Consider the following 21,210-nt stretch of genomic DNA (forward strand, 5'->3'; position numbering starts at 1 on the left):
TAGAGTTATGCAACCTCTCCCTACATATCTTGTAAACATAACAGCAGACAAGTCAGATTACTGTATGTATTTTTTTGTGGGCTCCAATGACTAATTTTGCTCCCATTGGACTACAAAGGCATAATACAAAATGCAACCAAGCATGAGGCTTTCAGAGTGTTCATCAAATAGTACTTAACAAAGGCTGGGGTTGAACTCACTGTGAATAAAACCATGTGATACTATGCATGTGTATAAATCATCATAGGTTCTGGGGAGTATGTGGCGTCAGGGGGCAGGAGGGTGTGTGTGTGTGTGTGTGTGTGTGTGTGTGTGTGTGTGTGTGTGTGTGTGTGTGTGTGTGTGTGTGTGTGTGTGTGTGTGTGTGTGTGTGTGTGCTATTACATTTATTTGGTAGGAACAATGTACAACAAATCATAAGTCTCAGAATATGTGAAGGGATGTGTTGCACCAGATTTAGCTGACAGCTAATTTATACCGGCAGTCCCCATGTGTACTGTATATGAGCAGTCCCCATGTGTACTGTATATGAGCAGTCCCCATGTGTACTGTATATGAGCAGTCCCCATGTGTACTGTATATGAGCAGTCCCCATGTGTACTGTATTTGAGCAGTCCCCATGTGTACTATATATGAGCAGTCCCCATGTGTACTATATATGAGCAGTCCCCATGTGTACTGTATATGAGCAGTCCCCATGTGTACTGTATATGAGCAGTCCCCCATGTGTACTGTATATGAGCAGTCCCCCATGTGTACTGTATATGAGCAGTCCCCATGTGTACTGTATTTGAGCAGTCCCCATGTGTACTGTATATGAGCAGTCCCCATGTGTACTGTATATGAGCAGTCCCCATGTGTACTGTATATGAGCAGTGCTCATATGTACTGTATATGAGCAGTCCCCATGTGTACTGTATATGAGCAGCCCCCATGTGTACTGTATATGAGCAGCCCCCATGTGTCCTGTATATGAGCAGCCCCCATGTGTCCTGTATATGAGCAGTCCCCATGTGTACTGTATATGAGCAGCCCCCCATGTGTACTGTATATGAGCAGTCCCCATGTGTACTGTATATGAGCAGCCCCCATGTGTCCTGTATATGAGCAGCCCCCATGTGTACTGTATATGAGCAGCCCCCATGTGTCCTGTATATGAGCAGCCCCCATGTGTACTGTATATGAGCAGCCCCCATGTGTCCTGTATATGAGCAGTCCCCATGGGTACTGTATATGAGCAGTCCCCATGTGTACTGTATATGAGCAGTCCCCATGTGTCCTGTATATGAGCAGTCCCCATGTGTACTGTATATGAGCAGCCCCCATGTGTCCTGTATATGAGCAGTCCCCATGGGTACTGTATATGAGCAGTCCCCATGTGTACTGTATATGAGCAGCCCCCATGTGTCCTGTATATGAGCAGTCCCCATGGGTACTGTATATGAGCAGTCCCCATGTGTACTGTATATGAGCAGTCCCCATGTGTACTGTATTTGAGCAGCTCCCATGTGTCCTGTATATGAGCAGTCCCCATGTTTACTGTATATGAGCAGTCCCCATGTGTACTGTATATGAGCAGTCCCCATGTGTACTGTATATGAGCAGCTCCCATGTGTCCTGTATATGAGCAGTCCCCATGTGTACTGTATATGAGCAGCCCCCATGTGTACTGTATATGAGCAGCCCCCATGTGTCCTGTATATGAGCAGTCCCCATGTGTACTGTCTATGAGCAGTCCCCATGTGTACTGTATATGAGCAGTCCCCATGTGTACTGTATATGAGCAGTCCCCATGTGTACTGTATATGAGCAGTCCCCATGTGTACTGTATATGAGCAGTGCCCATATGTACTGTATATGAGCAGTCCCCATGTGTACTGTATATGAGCAGCCCCCATGTGTCCTGTATATGAGCAGCCCCCATGTGTACTGTATATGAGCAGTGCCCATATGTACTGTATATGAGCAGTCCCCATGTGTACTGTATATGAGCAGCCCCCATGTGTACTGTATATGAGCAGTCCCCATGTGTACTGTATATGAGCAGTCCCCATGTGTACTGTATATGAGCAGCTCCCATGTGTCCTGTATATGAGCAGTCCCCATGTGTACTGTATATGAGCATCCCCCATGTGTACTGTATATGAGCAGTCCCCATGTGTACTGTATATGAGCAGCCCCCATGTGTCCTGTATATGAGCAGTCCCCATTGGTACTGTATATGAGCAGTCCCCATGTGTCCTGTATATGAGCAGTCCCCATGTGTACTGTATATGAGCAGCTCCCATGTGTCCTGTATATGAGCAGTCCCCATGTGTACTGTATATGAGCAGCCCCCATGTGTACTGTATATGAGCAGTCCCCATGTGTACTGTATATGAGCAGCCCCCATGTGTCCTGTATATGAGCAGTCCCCATTGGTACTGTATATGAGCAGTCCCCATGTGTACTGTATATGAGCAGCCCCCATGTGTCCTGTATATGAGCAGTCCCCATGGGTACTGTATATGAGCAGTCCCCATGTGTACTGTATATGAGCAGTCCCCATGTGTACTGTATATGAGCAGCTCCCATGTGTCCTGTATATGAGCAGTCCCCATGTGTACTGTATATGAGCAGTCCCCATGTGTACTGTATATGAGCAGCCCCCATGTGTCCTGTATATGAGCAGTCCCCATGTGTACTGTATATGAGCAGTCCCCATGTGTCCTGTATATGAGCAGTCCCCATGTGTACTGTATATGAGCAGTCCCCATGTGTACTGTATATGAGCAGTCCCCATGTGTCCTGTATATGAGCAGTCCCCATGTGTACTGTATACCCCATGTGTACTGTATATGAGCAGTCCCCATGTGTACTGTATATGAGCAGTGCCCATATGTACTGTATGTGAGCAGTCCCCATGTGTACTGTATATCAGCAGTTCATGCATGTGGGAGGCACTATACATGTTGGACGTAAAAGCTTAACACTAATGGTTCTACGTCCTTACACATCATTTAAAGGCTATCTGGAGAACCTGCATGCTCAAACACACACGGACGCACACATGCACACACACACGGAGGGCATGGATTTAATTTGCTCCACTCAACAGGGGAGGACAGAAAGGGTGAGACAACTGGCTGACTTCCAAAATAGGATTCAGCAGCAGAAGCCCCTGTGGCGTACGAGTCGTTCCATTCACTGGACTCTCTGTACAGTCATAGCAGAAAAGGGGCATCCATCTCTTTCAGAAATGATTAAGTAAAAACCTATCTGTGTTCAAGTACCCCACACGCACCAAGCATGCAGACAAATACACACACACACACACACACACAGACACACACAGACACCTGAACAATAGACTTGCCAGATACCAAGATGAACTTAACATACTGTTTAAGCAACAAAAACAGCAAACACAACACAGAAAAAGATAACTCCTCACACGGGTATAGAATGTATAGTACCAGTCAAAAGTTTGAACACACCTATTAATCAAGGCTTTTCCTTTATTTTTACTATTTCTACATTGTAGAATAATAGTGAATACATCAAAACTATGAAATAACACATATGGAATCCTGTCTTAACCAAAAAAGTGTTACAAAAATCAAAATATATATATTTTATATCCTTCAAAGTTGCCTCCCTTTGCCTTAATGACAGCTTTCTTTGCACACTCTTGGCATTCTCTTCACCAGCTTTCCCTGGAATGCTTTTCCAACAGTTTTGAAGGAGTTCCCACATATGCTGAGCACTTGTTGGCTGCTTTTCCTTCACTCTGCGGTCAATCTCATTCCTGACCATCTCAATTGGGTTGAGGTCGGGTGATTGTGGAGGCCAGGTCATCTGATGCAGCACTCTATCACTCTCCTTCTTGGTCAAATAGCCCTTACACAGCCTGGAGGTGTGTTGGGTCATTGTCCTGTTGAAAAACAAATGACAATCCCACTAAGCGCAAACCAGAGGGGATGGCATATCGCTGCAGAATGCTGTGGTAGTCATGGAGGTTAGGTGTGCCTTGAATTCTAAATAAATCACTGACAGTGTCACCAGCAAAGTACCCCCACACCATCACACCTCCTCCTCCATGCTTCACGGTGGGAACCACACATGTGAAGATCATCTGTTCACCTCCTCTGTGTCTCACAAAGACATGGTGGTTGAAATCAAAAATCTCAAATTTGGACTCCAGACCAAAGGACAGATTTCCACCGGTCTAATGGCCATTGCTCGTGACTCTTCTTCTTCTTGGTGTCCTTTAGTAGTGGTTTCTTTGCATCATCTCGACCATTAAGGCCTGATTCACAGAGTCTCCTCTGAAAAGTTGATGTTGAGATGTGTCCGTTACTTGAACCCTGTAAAGCATTTATTTGGGCTGAAATTTCTGAGGCTGGTAACTCTAATGAACTTATACTCTGCAGCAGAGGTAACTCTGGGTCTTCCTGTCCTATGGCGGTCCTCATGAGAGCCAGTTCATCATAGCGCTTGATGGTTTTTGTGACTGCACTTGAAGAAGTTGCAAAGTTCTTAACATTTTCCACATTGACTGACCTTCATGTCTTAAAGTAATGATGGACTGTTGTTTCTCTGTTCTTGCCATAATATGGACTTGGTCTTTTACCAAATAGGGCTATATTCTGTATACCAACCCTACCTTGTCACAACTCAACTGATTGTCTCAAACGCATTAGGGAAAGAAATTCAACAAATTAACTTTTAACAAGGCACAGCTGTTATTTGAAATGAATTCCAGGTGACTACCTCATGAAGCTGGTTGAGAGAATGCCAAGAGTGTGCAAAGCTGTCATCAACGCAAAGGCTGGCAGCTTGGTAGAATCTCAAATTGAAAATGTTTTTTTTTATTTGTTTTATGTCTTTTTTGGTTACTTACATGATTCCATATATGTTAGTTCATAGTTTTGATGTCTTCACTTATTATTCGACAATGTAGAAAAAAGTAAATAGTAAAATGAAAAAAAGTAAAACCCTGGAATGAGTAGGTGTGTCCAAACTTGACGGGTACTGTAGATACTTGCTCAGATTTACACTCACATTGTCACACATACACACACATACACACAGACACACACACATATGTGCACACACACGCACACAAACACATGCCACACAACTCTAACCCTGTCACACAGCCAATACAAGTGAATGAACCCCCCTCCGGTGGAGGGTTCAAAAACACCACACCTTAACACGAGTTCTCCACCATCGGAAGCCAAACTCAGCGATAACAATCGAAATCCATTCACGCCGTTCTGTTAGAATGAAATGGCTTGATTTACACCCATATTGACTCACGCAGGTAAAGCTGACTTTGACACGGGTTAATGTTGTATAATAATGCAGTATAATCCAGTGCTGGCACCGACCGCCAATCTCTCCACGTGGACATCCCCACGGTGTGTCCTGATAAATGGAAGTGATCTTCTTGACCTCTGCTTATTGGTCATTATGAATTCAACCCCGTAGTCTGAATCTAAGAGTTGCCCAGCAAGAAGGAAGTCATAAGGGGGTGTTCCAATCTCTGCTTCCAACTCCAACACCGCCTTTATTAACCAACACACAGCTAAAAACAGTCTCCAGTAATTTCAATATAAAGCCTGGAGGGAATGTGCTTCAAGATGAACCGAAGAAGAGAAGAAAAGAGGAGATGAAGAAAGCTGTGAGATTCTGATACAGTGAGACAGGAAAATGTCAGCCATTGGTCTTTAACAAGCTGGCTTAATGATACCAGGTCAGACTTCACAACACCCGGTATTGGAGCACAACATTCTGCTCTACAAAGGCAAACCGCCGTAACTACACTTTTGATCAAAATTGACCAAAATGCTGTACAGCCACACATTTTCAAAATGCATATTTATCGAGAGAGGTGTGATGAATGGTGTGCTCCATTACTGGGTGCATCATTCTGCCTGGGATACTTTATAACTCTGAGCTGTTCGACCCAGTGGAGACAGTGTGACTGTGGTAAACAAGGCATATTTTTACTGCTTTTCACATTTACAGTCATTATCTTTCTAACCATATATGCCTACATACATTTAGGGAGGGAATGAGATTGAGAGATAAAAAAAGAACTGTACTGTTACAGCATATGGCTATTTTTCAGTTTATAAATTGTCACAACAGTGCATTATTCAGTGGGCAGATGGCCCCCAGAAGGCTCTCTCCAAAGGGCTATCTCTGAGACCCCTGACCTCACCCGAGGGTCAGCGTTAAACACAACAGCACAGTGGAGTCCTCAGGGCTCCTCTTCAGTCCAGGCAGCTCTCTCATATAGAGAGGTACCCCAAGAGGGACTAAACCAGAACAAAATGGAGGATACTGGAAAGAGCCTCTCTCTGTCCATTGCCTGAGAGGACACAGTGCCTCGCACAGCTCTAATGATGTTTAATAGCTATGTCCGCAGTGGAATAGCTCTCTAGGGCATTTTCTTATATTAGGAGGGTTAGACATGTGGGATGCAGTGAGGGGTAAGGGCATTTCTGTGTATTGAATGTACTGTAATTGTATTTTTTCAGGGTTTTGCAGCTTTCTCCAGAATTCTCATTTATGACATTTTTGGCTCTAAACCAATATCTAAGATACTTAAAAATATATTTATATTAATTATATTTATTATGTTTCCTATCAGGTAAAAAAAAAGAAGAAACATGAGAAAACGAGCCTTGGGTACCAGCAGGCACTTCCGAGACAAATGGCTGTTGAACAGTGCCCTCTATTGGTTAGTCATAGGAACTGTATCTCATATGTTTAAGGTGAGGGAAAAGGGTACATTTACATTTTAGTCACTCTTTACCGTACATAGCGTGGTCCCTATGCAATAGTTTCTGCAAGTATTGTTGAACATTGACAATGTTACAGTAGTTTGTCATAAAAAAATACAGAATTTCCAAATAACAACTGCACTTTACTGCAAGATGCTTTACTATAAAAATCTCCCAACATTACTATACGCTTGTTATTCATATATAGTACAATCCAAGGCCCCCATCCAAGGTCTCCACATCTGTATCTGAGACATGAAGCAGCTATGTGACTGGAAGTTCAGTCTGCACTGGAACTGAGCTGACCAGCGCAGAACAACCTCTTTCTTAGAACAGGAGATAAAAAACATGGAAGAACCTAAACAGAGACATTAAAGCTAGAGCCTGAGGTTACTTCACCAGTCCCTGCAGGTCTGTCTCGGTTCTGTTTGATTCATCCGCTCCGCTCACATATGGGACAACTATCTGTTTCCCACTGGAGGGGGGGTTAATTCATCTGGATTGGCTGTGCGACAGAGTTAGGGTGTGTGTGTATATGTGCCAGGGGATAGGGAGAAGGGGAGGCCTGTCTGATGAGGGTCAGTTGACACTCAGAGGCTCTGTCTCTCCCTCAAGAGCGGAAACCCTCAACGCCATAACCAGGCAATGCAAGGTCGATCAAAATGACTCCTGGGTTTTCTCTCTCTCTATCGTCGCTAAGACAACACCATCCCCTTCATAACTCCTCGCCTTGCACTCTCTTGCTCCATTTCCCCATCTTTCTCTCTCTCTCTCTTTCTCTCTGTCTCTCTCACATACACACACACAAACACACACTTTTGTCCCGCAATCTTTTTTTATAATGAAATGTAATCTATTTTCCTAAGGGTTTTATTTGTGGAAACCTGATTCAACAATATTGAGTCTAGAGATATGACAGGGTGCGAGGGAGCAGAAAATTATTTTTCTATTACCATCTGACATACTGTATGGTCGAAAGGCCTGAATTGATATGAAATGGAATGCTTTCCCAAATTAAATGAGCCCTTTTAAATTGTGTTTTTTTTTCAGGCCTTTCAGGCCAAAGCTTCGGAAGCTGCCAGATGTGCTATATTTCCCTCTCCTGTCGTAGAGGATAAGAGAAGGAAGACGACACTGCAGAGTGATCTTCCATTACCTGCATTAGCCTGCTGTGGCCCGAGCCTTTAATGTTACATGATCTACTATAAACAGGATGGGGGACGGGCTGCACCATAGAGAAATCCACACCCACTTTATCATGAAGTAGAGAACTAAAGCACTTTGTGAGACTATTAGAGTGTGTGCCAGCTTCCTGTCCATGCAGGAAGTGGCTAAGTCTGGCTGTGTGGTAAATATTTCAACAAGTCCTTCAAACACAGCTCTGATGGGATCTACACTGTCAGAACGAACAGCTTCTAAGACTGCGTTGGTATATATTGCTAACATCCATGTATATGCAAATTAAAATAAATGACACCCACATGCCAGTGGAGGCTGCTGAGGGGAGGACGGCCAATAATAATGGCTGGAACAGAGCAAATGGAAACCATGTGTTATATGTATTCGATACCATTACACTATGTTTGTTCCAGACGTTACCACGAGCCCGTCTTCCGTCATATGCACACATGTACACACACACACACACACACACACACACACACACACACACACACATACACACACAGTAGTCAAGTGTGATCCCACACATATCCTTTAGGGGGTTGTAAGGGCCGATATGAAGTAAGTCCGCACACTCATAGGCTCCACCACGTACCTGTATTGATAAACAAACAACATATCAATCCCGCAAGGATCTTCTTCAGGTCACACACATATAATGTATGTTTACCTTCCACACAGGAGGGCCTGGCTCTGGTTGTGCCAGCGACCTGGCCTGGGAAACAGGAGCACTTGACGGTCTGAGAGCGCTCCTCAATCTTGTTCTTATTACAGCAGCGGTGGATGGCCACCACCTCACACGTCCCCTGCTTCACCTGGTAGGAGGCTGAGAGACAGAGAGAGGGAGGGAGACAGAGAGAGTATTCCATGTGGTTGCAGTAGTATAGTAGTATTTCAACATATACATTTAAAAAAGCATCTTATTGAAATAGATGAAAAGAAAAAGCCACACTTGAGTATTCAGAGTTTATACAATAGCAAAAACTGTTGAATTATTTACAGTTGTATAAACACCAGGAATTATTCTAAAGATGCAGACAGTTTCACATTTATGCCAATATTTTGGTCCATTCTTAGCTCAACAGCATCATTAACATTAAACACCTGCCTTTTCATTGTGTGCAGGGTTATCTTGTAAAGAAAATCCCACTAACATGATTTAATTAAGTAAATAAACAAACAAAAGGTTGGTTTTCAGTGGAATTCTCTAAGTCAAAATTATTAACCACCTGATAGCAGTAGAGAAACAGCGTCCATATTGTGTGAGGCAGCATTTAACAAGCATCTGGAGCCTCTGTCCTGCTCTCTGCTGGAGTTCCACCCAAAACACAATAGCCCAAACTCTCCACGTAATGAAGCTTAACAGTTTTACTCTTCTGTTTAACTCTTTAGATTTAACTTCCTGTGGGCTATTTCTTATTGATGAATGTAACTTTCAGTAGTTCTCATTTCGACACAGATGCCTTGTGTGGGTTTACAGTAGTCCACACTCAATACGTTTAAACATGCACAATAAACTGTCTGTAAATGTTCAAAAGAAACCCACTTACGGTATGTTACATTTACTGTCAGATTTGTTTAAAAGTTCAACCCTGAGTTGAATGACCTTAGTAAGCTAATCTTCCTAATACACACACACACACACGCACGCACGCACGCACGCACGCACACACACACACACACACACACACACACACACACACACACACACACACACACACACACACACACACACACACACACAGGCTTCGACAGGCCGAGGCCCCTCTCATTCTGATTTAAAGTTTGCTTGTTCTCTTCTCCAGAGAACCCTCTCAATGATCCCTTGGCCTCATCCCTCTGTTTTCATTTCCCCAGGGGCACAGGGAACTGGTGGATTATCCCTACACATGCACACACACATATATCCGAGGCAGGGAAAAAAAATGAAACCATACTTGGAGCATGGAGATATTGAAGAAATAAGGAATGCTGCTGAGACAGAGAGATCTATTCAACAGTGAGAGAATCTTTGTCAGTATGCACTATCTACTTAATAATGCGGTCGCACACCATCCAATTTCTTCCATCTATCTCAAAAGCAAAATTCCCTTCAAAAACCATCCTCTTGTTAGTGTGGCATCCTGTACCACAGTCTGCATACCAATGCCCGGGTAAGACAGGGATAGCTAGTGCCCCCATCCAGAAAACAAGCGTCTTGTTAGTGTGAGACTACCACAAGCAAAATGAAACAGAGAGAGGGAGACCATGTGTGCGTGTGCATGTGTGCATGCACATGTGCATGTGTGTGTGTGTGTGTGTCTGCGCATGCGTGTGTGTGTGGGATGCAGGGAGCTGGGGAGGCGGGGGCGGGGGGATCTGTCATAGGCAGAAAGGAGAACAAAGAGCCTGCTGTCTCCTGGTGGCATAATGAGGTCACAGGGTCAGAGCAGCATCTCTCTCCGTCTCTCTTCTTTAATCCATTCATTTTTCTCTCTGCAGTGTTTTCCTCATCCACCAATCTATACTGCACGAGTCTACATCCGACAAGTCAACCTGAACTTCTGAGTGTTACCCAGTGTATAGAGACAAAGTAGAGCATTCCATAATGCATGCATATCTTTTGATGATCTGTAACTGTAAAATAACCTTTTGTCTTGACCGTCCCTGATCTGTAAGGATGATTCTGGGATAGTGGCTTGAGTCACAGCAGTATCACAGCAGTATCACAGCAGAGTATCACAGCAGTATCACAGCAGAGTATCACAGCAGTATTGAAGCACTCTGCTTCAACCATCTAGTTCAAATCAAATCAAATTGTATTAGTCACATGCGCCGAATACAACAGGTGTAGACCTTACAGTGAAATGCTTACTTACAGGCCCCTAACCAACAATGCCGTTTAAAAACATTATGGATAAGAGTAAGAGATCAAAGTAAAAAGTTATTAAAGAGCAGCAGTAAAATAACAATAGCGAGACTATATACAGGGCGGTACCGATACAGAGTCAATATGCGGGGGCACCGATTAGTTGAAGTAATATGTATATGTAGGTAGAGTTATTAAAGTGACTATGCATAGATGCCAACAGAGAGTAGCAATGGTGTAAAGGGGGAAGGGGGGCACTGCAAATAGTCTGGGTAGCCTTTTGACTAGATGTTCAGGACTCTTATGACTTGGGGGCAGAAGCTCTTGGACCTAGACTTGGCGCTCTGGGACCGCTTGCCGTGCAGTAGCAGACAGAACAGTCTATGACTAGGGTGGCTGGAGACTTTGACCATTTTTAGGGCCTTCCTCTGACACCGCCTGGAATAGAGGACCTGGATGGCAGGAAGCTTGGCCCCAGTGATGTACTGGGACGTACGCACTACCCTCTGTAGTGCAACCTATCAAGATGCTCTCGATGTTGCAGCTGTAGAACCTTTTGAGGATCTGCGGACCCATGCCAATTCTTTTCAGTCCACTTAGGGAGAATAGGTTTTGTCGTGCCCTCTTCACGACTGTCTTGGTGTGCTTGGGCCATGTTAGTTTGTTGGTGATGTGGACACCAAGGAACTTGAAGCTCTCAACCTGCTCCACAGCAACCCCGTCGATGAGAATGGAGGTATGCTCTGTCCTCTTTTTCCTGCAGTCCACAATCATCTCATGTGTCTTGATCTCGTTGAGAGAGAGGTTGCTGTCCTGGCACCACACGGCCAGGTCTCTGACCTCCTCCCTATAGGCTGTCTGAAGAGGAGCCCTTAGGGCTACCACTGTTGTGTCATTGGCAAATGTAATGACGGTGTTAGAGGTCCTGTGTGGCTCAGTCGGTAGAGCATGGCGCTTGCAACGCCAAGCGTCGTGGGTTCGATTCCCGCTAGGGCCACCCATATGTAAAAGTAGTGGCCCCAGCCGACTTGTAAGTCGCTTTGGACAAAAGCGTCTGCTAAATGGGATATATTATTATTATTATATATTAATCGTGGCTGGCCGTGCAGTCATGAATGAACAGGGAGTACAGGAGTGGACTGAGCACTTACGCCTGAGGGGCCCCTGTGTTGAGGATCAGCGTGGCGGATGTGTTGTTACCTACCCTTACCACCTGGGGGTGGCCCATCAGGAAGTCCAGGATCCAGTTGCAGTTGTGTTTAGTCCCAGGGTCCTTAGCTTATTGATGAGCTTTAAGGGCACTATGGTGTTGAATGCTGAGCTGTTGTCAATTAATAACATTCTCACATAGGGTGTTCCTTTTGTCCAGGTGGGAAAGGGCAGTGAAATGGAGATTGCATCATCTGTGGATCTGTAGGGGTGGTATGCAAATTGGAGTGGATCTAGGGCTCCTGGGATGTCAGCACATGTTTGCAGTACACGTCCTGGTAATCCTTCTGACCCTGCGGCCTTGTGAATGTTGACCTGTTTATAGGACTTGCTCCCATCAGCTGAGGAGAGTGTGATCACCAGAACAGCTGGTGCTCTCATGCATGATTCAGTGTTATTTGCCTCGAAGTGAGTACAGACGTTGTTTGGTTTGTCAGGTAGGCTCATGTTACTGGGCAGCTCTTGGCTGTGCTTCCTTTTGTAGTCTGTAATGGTTTGCAAGCCCTGCCACATCTGACTAGCATCAAAGCCGGTGTAGTATGATTCGATCTTAGTCCTGTATTGACTCTTTGCCTGTTTGATTGTTCGTCGGAGGGCATAGCGGGATTTCTTATAAGCTTCCGGTTTAAAGTCCCGCTCCTTGAAAGCGGCAGCTCTAGCCTTTAGCTCAGTGCAGATGCTGCCTGTAATCCATGGCTTCTGGTTGGGGTATGTACATATGGTCACTGTGGGGGGGGACGTCATTGATGCACTTATTGATGAAGCCAATGACTGTGGTGTACTCTGCAATGCCATCGGAGGAATCCTGCAACATATTCCAGTCTATGCTAGCAAAAGTCCTATAGCTTAGCATCTGCTTCATTTGACCACTTTTTTATTGATCTGGTCACTTGTGATTCCTGTATTAACTTTTGCTTGTAAGCAGGAATCAGGAGGATATAATTATGGTCAGATTTTCCAAATGGAGGGCGAGGGAGAGCTTTGTACGCATCTCTGTGTGTGGAGAATAGGTGATCCAGAGGTCTTTTTCCTCTGGTTGCACATTTAACATGCTGATAGAAATTTAGTAAAAACAGATATAATTTTCCCTGCATTAAAGTCCCCGGCTACTAGGAGCGCTTCCTCTGGGTGAGTGTTTTCCTATTTGCTTATAGCAGAATACAGCTCATTCAATGCTGTCTTTGTGCCAGCCTCTCTGTAGTGGTATATAAACAGCTACAAAGAATACAGATGAAAACTATCTCGGTAGCTAGTGTGGTCTACAGCTTATCATGCTATACTCTACCTAAAGCGAGCAATAGCTCGAGACTTCCTTAGATATCATCCACCAGCTGTTGTTTACAAATATACATAGACCACCGCCCCTTGCCTTTCCAGACGCCGCTGTTCTATACTGCCGGTACATCGTATAACCAGCCAACTGTATGTTGATGTTGTCGTCGTTCAGCCATGACTGCGTGAAGCATAAGATGTTCCCGTTTTTAATGTCCTGCTGGTAGTTTAATCTTCCGCGTAACTCGTTGATTTTATTCTCCAAAGATTGTACATTTGCTAGCAGAACAGATGGAAGTGGGGATTTATTAGATCGCCTATGAATTCTTAGAAGGAAGCCCAACCTTCGTTCCCTCTTTTTCCGCCTCCTCTTCACCCAGATCACGGGGATCGGGGCCTATTCCCGAGGAAGCAGTTTATCGTTCTCGTCGGACTTGACAGAGTCATGAAAGGAAAAAAGGATTCTGCTAATCCGTGGTGAGTAATCGCAGTCCTGATGTCTGTAAGGTATTTTCAGACAGAAAAGATGGTAGCAGCAACATTATGTACAAAATAAGTCAAAAAATAAGTTACAAACAATGCAAATAAACGAACAAAAAAACACAATTGGCTGGGGGCACGTTGAACGTCTGCCTTCTTTTCCAGCGCCATTTTACACAAAGTGGTGTTATGGCAGTCTTAATGTAATAAACCTCAGCTCAGGCTGAAAGAAAAATACATTTCAAGCATGGCTATTTGGGTCTATTCCTGTGGCAGCCAAGCAAGCGTTTTCTGGGCGGCAAACTAAGCAGCTCTAACTTGAACTGATTGAGCAGCCAGTGAACTGATGTATTCTGACAGACAGAAGTGGCCCAGACCATGTGCAATTTATCAAAAAGCCTGTCCTTACCCTGTCAATAACTGACAAGCATGTCTGCGATGGAAGGCCAGACATTTGCTATATCTGTCTAAGGGAGTTCAGTCAATTCCAGGGACAGACACAGACTGCAGCTCCATACAAGACAATTACAGAATTGAAACGATAAGGACTTTAATTCATAAAATCAGAATGACTATGAAAACAAATCTTGTTTTCGATAAACAGAACAAGTCTGGATATATTTTATCCTGTAAAATGGAGGAACATCACAACATGGCTCCACTGCCTCACACGTTTACCTTGTCTTCCATATGAACTAACCCTGTTAGAGTAAATGCTATTATCTTCCCCATTCCCCCGTCACATCCACATCCTCCTCTTCCACACCTCTAACCATCTCTCCTGTTTTCCATCTACCCATTGATCCCCATTCTCAACCCTACTCTCACTTTCTCTTCCCCACTCCCACCACACCCTACCTTCCTCTCCCACCACACCCTACCTTCCTCTCCCTCACTCCCACCACACCCTACATTCCTCTCCCCCACTCCCACCACACCCTACCTTCCTCTCCCCCACTCCCTACCTTCTTATCCTGCATTCCCACTCTTCCTCTCCAATCTCTCTCCAGCTCAGTTGTGAACGGTCCTATACTGCACAGCCCATCAATCAGGCTGACATTATCTGTGTTGCACAGGCCCAGATCAGGCCCCATCCACAGATTTATTCTAATTTCACAGGTTGTTTGTACGGCTGAGTGGTCCTATGCAGAGACCTCATTTATACACAAATCTATCCCCAATAAAACCCACTCACTGTGACAGCAAATCAGTGTTTGTCAAGGAGGGGAAAAACACACCCTCTCACACACGGTCACACGCGGTTACGTTCACACACGTGATATTTTAGTCCCGCTTATACGAGGGGATAAGCACTGTTATTACCAATATGTATGTTCCAACAGCATCTGTTTAGAGTGATAGTGATGCATCTTTACTTAGAGGATCAGACATTATTGGAGTGAGGGTCTGGCCTGCTGAAAGTGACCTTGCAGAAAGGTGTACAGTATATCTCCAGCTATGGGCTAATGGACTTTAATAAGGTGCCGCCTTAACCTAAGGTCCAAGAGAGGAGAGGAGAGATGCTCTTACCCAGTGGGAGGACCATAATGATGTCAGGGAACAGTGTAGCTGCCCTACATGTCCTGTTTAAAGTGATTAGCGAAGATGACAATGTCCACTGTGTTCTCAGTTCTTTGTTTTAATAAGGTGAACCCCTAGGAAAAAAATAATTTAAGAGCACCGGCAGGTGGGTGGATGATTTGGCTTCTCTATGTCCTTAAACTTAATGTCTAGCTTGATCAAGACCCCTAAACAGCACACGCAACACAAATTGGTTTTCAGCCTGAGAGACCTGCACTGACCTATATGTGCAGTGCAAGAGTTTGTTTGATGGGCCATAGAGGACTAAAAGTGTGTGTGTGTCTGTGTTTGTGTGTGTGTTTGCGTGCACCTGTGTATTTTCAGTGCATTGAACACCCAGAAGGCCAAAGTACAACACAAGCAGATACTGTTGTTGGTGGATAGAGACCGTTACTGTGAGCGAACAAAGAAGGTGACTCGGCCCTGACTGTATGAGGGCAGAAAAGTCACAATATTTTATCAGTATAATGTCCCACGATCCATGTGTCCATGTGTACGTTTACCATAACTCCCAAATAAAATCGTGATCTGTGAATATATCAAAAGATTTCACTAAGACAACCATTATCTGTGAATACGTTCAAATGTTATACTAATAAAACCATGATCTGTGAATATGTCTATCTATTTAAGAAAAAAACATGATATGTATATATATTCAGCGGTATATATATTCAGCATAAGTCACAAAAAATCCATGATCAGTAAACATATTCAACATAGCTCACAAATAAATCAGCAATTTAAACAAATGTAGAATGATTTGTGTGCAAATATTCCTAAATTCCTAACATCTACAACTGTGGAATATACATTTCAGCCTCAAAATCTGGGTGTGGATCTCTAATCTTTGTTTACAGAATTTTGAGATTATCTTTCCGCTGGAAAATTCTGCAATGGTGAATCCCACAGTTGTAACGTGTTGCTGACGAAACTCTGAGGTTGACATTCAGAGAGTGGCCAGGGAACAATAAACCAAACAACTTCACTCATGACTTGAATGATGCAATTCATGTTCCAGTTTTAAGAAGTTGGAGCTCTTTTCTGTCTGCATTAATAAGGACAACACACAGGTCTTTCCATCATTGCATGATATTTTATGTGCAAATGAACTCGAGCTTACGGACCATGTCAAATGTGATATTGCGAAACACCTGAGTGAGCTGGGTGCGCAATTACGCAGGTACTTTCCCGAAACGGACGACACAAACAACTGGATTTGTTATCCCTTTCATGCCCTGCCTCCAGTCCACTTACAGATATCTGAACAAGAGAGCCTCATCCAAATTGCAACAAGCGTTTATGTGAAAGTTGAATTTTTTTCAGAAGCCCCTGACAGATATCTGGATTGGGCTGCACTCAGAGTTTCTTGCTTTGGCAAATCGCGCTGTTAGGACACTGATGCCCTTTTCAACCACGTACCTATGTGAGAGTAGATTCTCGGCCCTCACTAGCATGAAAAATAAATACAGGCACAGACTGTGTGCAGAAAATGATTTAAGACTGAGACTCTCTCCACTACAACCCAACATTGCGAGTTATGTGCATCACTTCAAGCACACCCTTCTCTTTAACATGGTGTTGAGTTATTCACAATCTTTGTTGAACAAATAAGGTTTTATATGTAAGATGGATAAATAAAGAGCTAAATGATTGATTATTATTGTATTATTATTTATGCCCTGGTCCTATAAGAGCTCTTTGTTACTTCCCCCACGAGCCGGGTTGTGACAAAATCTCACACTCCTTCTTATATTTAATTCATGTATTGTATAGTGTGTGTGTGTAGCAGGCTTACAATGATGGCAAAAAAACAACATTACCCTGGTGCTAGAAGGGGTACACAGCTGGAGGTTGAATGTTTGAAAGGGTACAGGACTATAAATGTTTGGGAACAACTGCCCTAGAGGCGTCAATTCCTCCTATTTTCAGGTGTATTGTAGATCATTCCACACTTAAGGTGCAAGGAAATTAAAGGCTGATTTACCTAACTAGACACCAAAGGAGTCTCCCGGAATTTCCAACCCTGTGAAGGGGTTTAATAACTTGTCATTTTAAATCTTAACAGTTATGGTAAGGTAAGTCGGAGGTTTGTGGAGCAGGGCTTTGTAAACAAAAAGAGCGTAATAATGTGATCTAGGGGACTTAAAAGAGGTCCAGCCAACCTTTTGGTAAAGAAGACAGTGATGAGTAATAAAATTGTCTCCCTTGATAAAACGAAGGGAGCTATGATAAACAGCGTCCAAGTGTTTAAGAGTAGAGGCAGCTGCACTTTGATAAATGTGACTCATTTCAGGAAACACAGGAGAGCAGTTTGAGAGCAATCGCGGGTCACACAGGAGAGCAGTTTAATCAAAATGCGATTTTTGGCAGAAATGCCTTCTGGAACAAGTGAACTTTCAATGTGCCTTAATAACAAATTTGTATGCCATATGTAAATATGAAATAAATTGTTTAATTACTAGACTAGTTGGTTTAGCCACAGAAAAAGACAGCAACCTTCCTGGTTGCCCTTTTCAACCACGTACCTATGTGAGAGTAGATTCTCGGCCCTCACTAGCATGAAAAATAAATACAGGCACAGACTGTGTGCAGAAAATGATTTAAGACTGAGACTCTCTCCACTACAACCCAACATTGCGAGTTATGTGCATCACTTCAAGCACACCCTTCTCTTTAACATGGTGTTGAGTTATTCACAATCTTTGTTGAACAAATAAGGTTTTATATGTAAGATGGATAAATAAAGAGCTAAATGATTGATTATTATTGTATTATTATTTATGCCCTGGTCCTATAAGAGCTCTTTGTTACTTCCCCACGAGCCGGGTTGTGACAAAATCTCACACTCCTTCTTATATTTAATTCATGTATTGTATAGTGTGTGTGTGTAGCAGGCTTACAATGATGGCAAAAAAACAACATTACCCTGGTGCTAGAAGGGGTACACAGCTGGAGGTTGAATGTTTGAAAGGGTACAGGACTATAAATGTTTGGGAACAACTGCCCTAGAGGCGTCAATTCCTCCTATTTTCAGGTGTATTGTAGATCATTCCACACTTAAGGTGCAAGGAAATTAAAGGCTGATTTACCTAACTAGACACCAAAGGAGTCTCCCGGAATTTCCAACCCTGTGAAGGGGTTTAATAACTTGTCATTTTAAATCTTAACAGTTATGGTAAGGTAAGTCGGAGGTTTGTGGAGCAGGGCTTTGTAAACAAAAAGAGCGTAATAATGTGATCTAGGGGACTTAAAAGAGGTCCAGCCAACCTTTTGGTAAAGAAGACAGTGATGAGTAATAAAATTGTCTCCCTTGATAAAACGAAGGGAGCTATGATAAACAGCGTCCAAGTGTTTAAGAGTAGAGGCAGCTGCACTTTGATAAATGTGACTCATTTCAGGAAACACAGGAGAGCAGTTTGAGAGCAATCGCGGGTCACACAGGAGAGCAGTTTAATCAAAATGCGATTTTTGGCAGAAATGCCTTCTGGAACAAGTGAACTTTCAATGTGCCTTAATAACAAATTTGTATGCCATATGTAAATATGAAATAAATTGTTTAATTACTAGACTAGTTGGTTTAGCCACAGAAAAAGACAGCAACCTTCCTGCTAGCCATGATTGGCTGAGATAATGAGATTGGATTGGTCTGCCATATAGCACATTTCTGTTTATTTGAGCTGGACAGTGTGTAAAGATAATCCTGTCTAACGCTGCTTTTTTTAATGTATCGCCTAGTAAAACTGCATAAGTGTTTCTTGATGACTGGGTTTTGAAATCAGTGGAACTTGAGTATGATAGCTAAGGAGATGGAGAAAACACCTGTCTCCGGATTACATCTTCAATCTAAGGGCAACCATGGCATCCGTGACAGGGCGACGTGTCCATCCGTGGGTAAGATAGTCTAGATAGCTCCATTTTTAGATATTACATATTTGAAATTGTGACAGAAAGTGATTTCATTTGAAGTTAAAGTGTACTGTTAGCTAGCTAATGTTAGCTGGCTGGCTTGCTAGCTAACATTATATCAGCGCCATTTGCATTGCTAGTTATAGACTAATGTTAGCTAGCTAACATTGAACCTGCCTGGTTAGCTATCTGCAGATTCATGCAGGGTAGTAACGTCATGTGTTGAGATTATGGTTCATTGTTTAGCTAGCTAACTACATGTCTTAATATTAATAAAAGACTCCACCATGCAAGTAACCATTTCAATAGAATGTCACTGCATCAACTGTTGATAGACATAACTGGTAAATTCGCTCTGGCTATTTACTCTGATTTCAGAGCACGGATAAGATAGTCTAGCTAGACACATTTTCAGATATTACACATTTCTAATTTTGACAGAAAGTAATTTTCATTTCAGGTTGAACTGAACTGTTATCCAGCTAGGTAACGTTAGCGGCTGGCTCGCTAGCTACCATTACGTGTATGATCTTATTATTTGTATCTCAGAGACATTTGCTTTTCTAGTTACAGCCTAATGTTAGCCAGCTAAAATTGAACCCGGCTGGTTAGCTACCTGCAGATTCATGCAGGATAGTAACAATCATGAGTTGGGATTATGGTTCATTGTTTACCTAGCTAGTTAGCTACATGTCTTTACAAAAAACTCCACTATGCAAGTAACCATTTCGGGTGCATTCGTAAATTCAGTCTGGCAATCTACTCTGATTCCTGAGCACTCTCATCTGAGTGTGCAAGAGCACAGAATATCTGACGAATTTACGAATGCTCAACATCCGTTGAATATGACCAGTGTTAAAATGTAGCCAGCAGCACAGTTACAGTCACTAATGCTCTGGATAACATGAAAACAGCCTAACCAGCTCTGCTAGGGAGCGTAAAATGGTCAGAGTGGGGTGTTCTCACATTTGTGTCTGGAAGTAGCTAAAAAGCAAGCCAATGTTAGCCAGTTAGCTTGGATGCTTGACTGCCATTGCAAAACTGAAAGCGCAAACCATAGTATTTAATCATGGAAATGTGACTGGGAATATATCCAAATACAAACATTGTAGTTATTCCCTCTGCAAGGCAATCATACAAAAAAACTGCAAATCAACGACACGAGACGTATGTGGCAGGGTCTATAGACAATCACGGACAACAAAAGGAAAACCAGCCACATCACGGACACCGACGTCTTGTTTCCAGACAAATTAAACACCTTCTTTGCCCGCTTTGAGGATAATACAGTGTCACCGACGCAGCCCAATAACAAGCACTGTGGGCTCTCATTCTCCGTGGCCGACGTGAGTAAGACATTTAAATGTGTTAACCCTCGCGAGGTTGCCGGCCCAGACGACATCGCTAGGTGGGTCCTCAGAGTATGCGCAGACCAGCTAGGTGGTGTGTTTACGGACATATTCAATCTCTTCCTATCCCAGTCTGCTGTACCCACATGCTTCAAGATGGCCACCATTGTTCCTGTACCCAAGAATGCAAAGGTAACTGAACTAAATGACTATCGCCCCGTAGCACTCACTTCTTTCATCATGAAGTTCCTTGAGAGACAAGTCAAGGATCATATCGCTTCCACCTGACCTGTCACCCTAGACCAAATTCAATTTGCTTACCGCCCCAACAAGTCCACAGATGATGCAATCGCCATCACACTGCCCTATCCCATCTGGACAAGAGGAATACCTTTATAAGAATGCTGTTCATTGACCATAGTTCACCATTCAACACCATAGTACCCTCCAAGCTCATCATTAAGTTTGAGGCCATGGGTCTCAACCCCGCCAAAAGCAATTGGGTCCTGGACTTCCTGACGGGCCACCTCCAGGTGGTGAAGGTATGTAATTACATCTCCACTTCACTCATCCTCAACACTAGGGCCCCACAAGGGTGTGTGCT

At 43.5% G+C, this 21,210-nt stretch overlaps 1 protein-coding gene across 1 annotated transcript in view; it reads right to left on the reverse strand.

Annotated features, from left to right (window-relative positions):
• The window catches only part of tafa4b (TAFA chemokine like family member 4b), a 49,320-nt gene that overhangs the window by 8,966 nt on the left and 19,144 nt on the right, over positions 1–21,210 (reverse strand). Inside the window, exon 4 of the mRNA XM_064967240.1 lies at positions 8,629–8,784. Coding sequence (XP_064823312.1) covers positions 8,629–8,784 — 156 coding nt within the window. The remainder of the gene's footprint in view (positions 1–8,628; positions 8,785–21,210) is intronic.

This window comes from Oncorhynchus masou, chromosome 6 (assembly GCF_036934945.1).
Source record: "Oncorhynchus masou masou isolate Uvic2021 chromosome 6, UVic_Omas_1.1, whole genome shotgun sequence".
NCBI classification, from domain to species: Eukaryota; Metazoa; Chordata; class Actinopteri; order Salmoniformes; family Salmonidae; genus Oncorhynchus; species Oncorhynchus masou.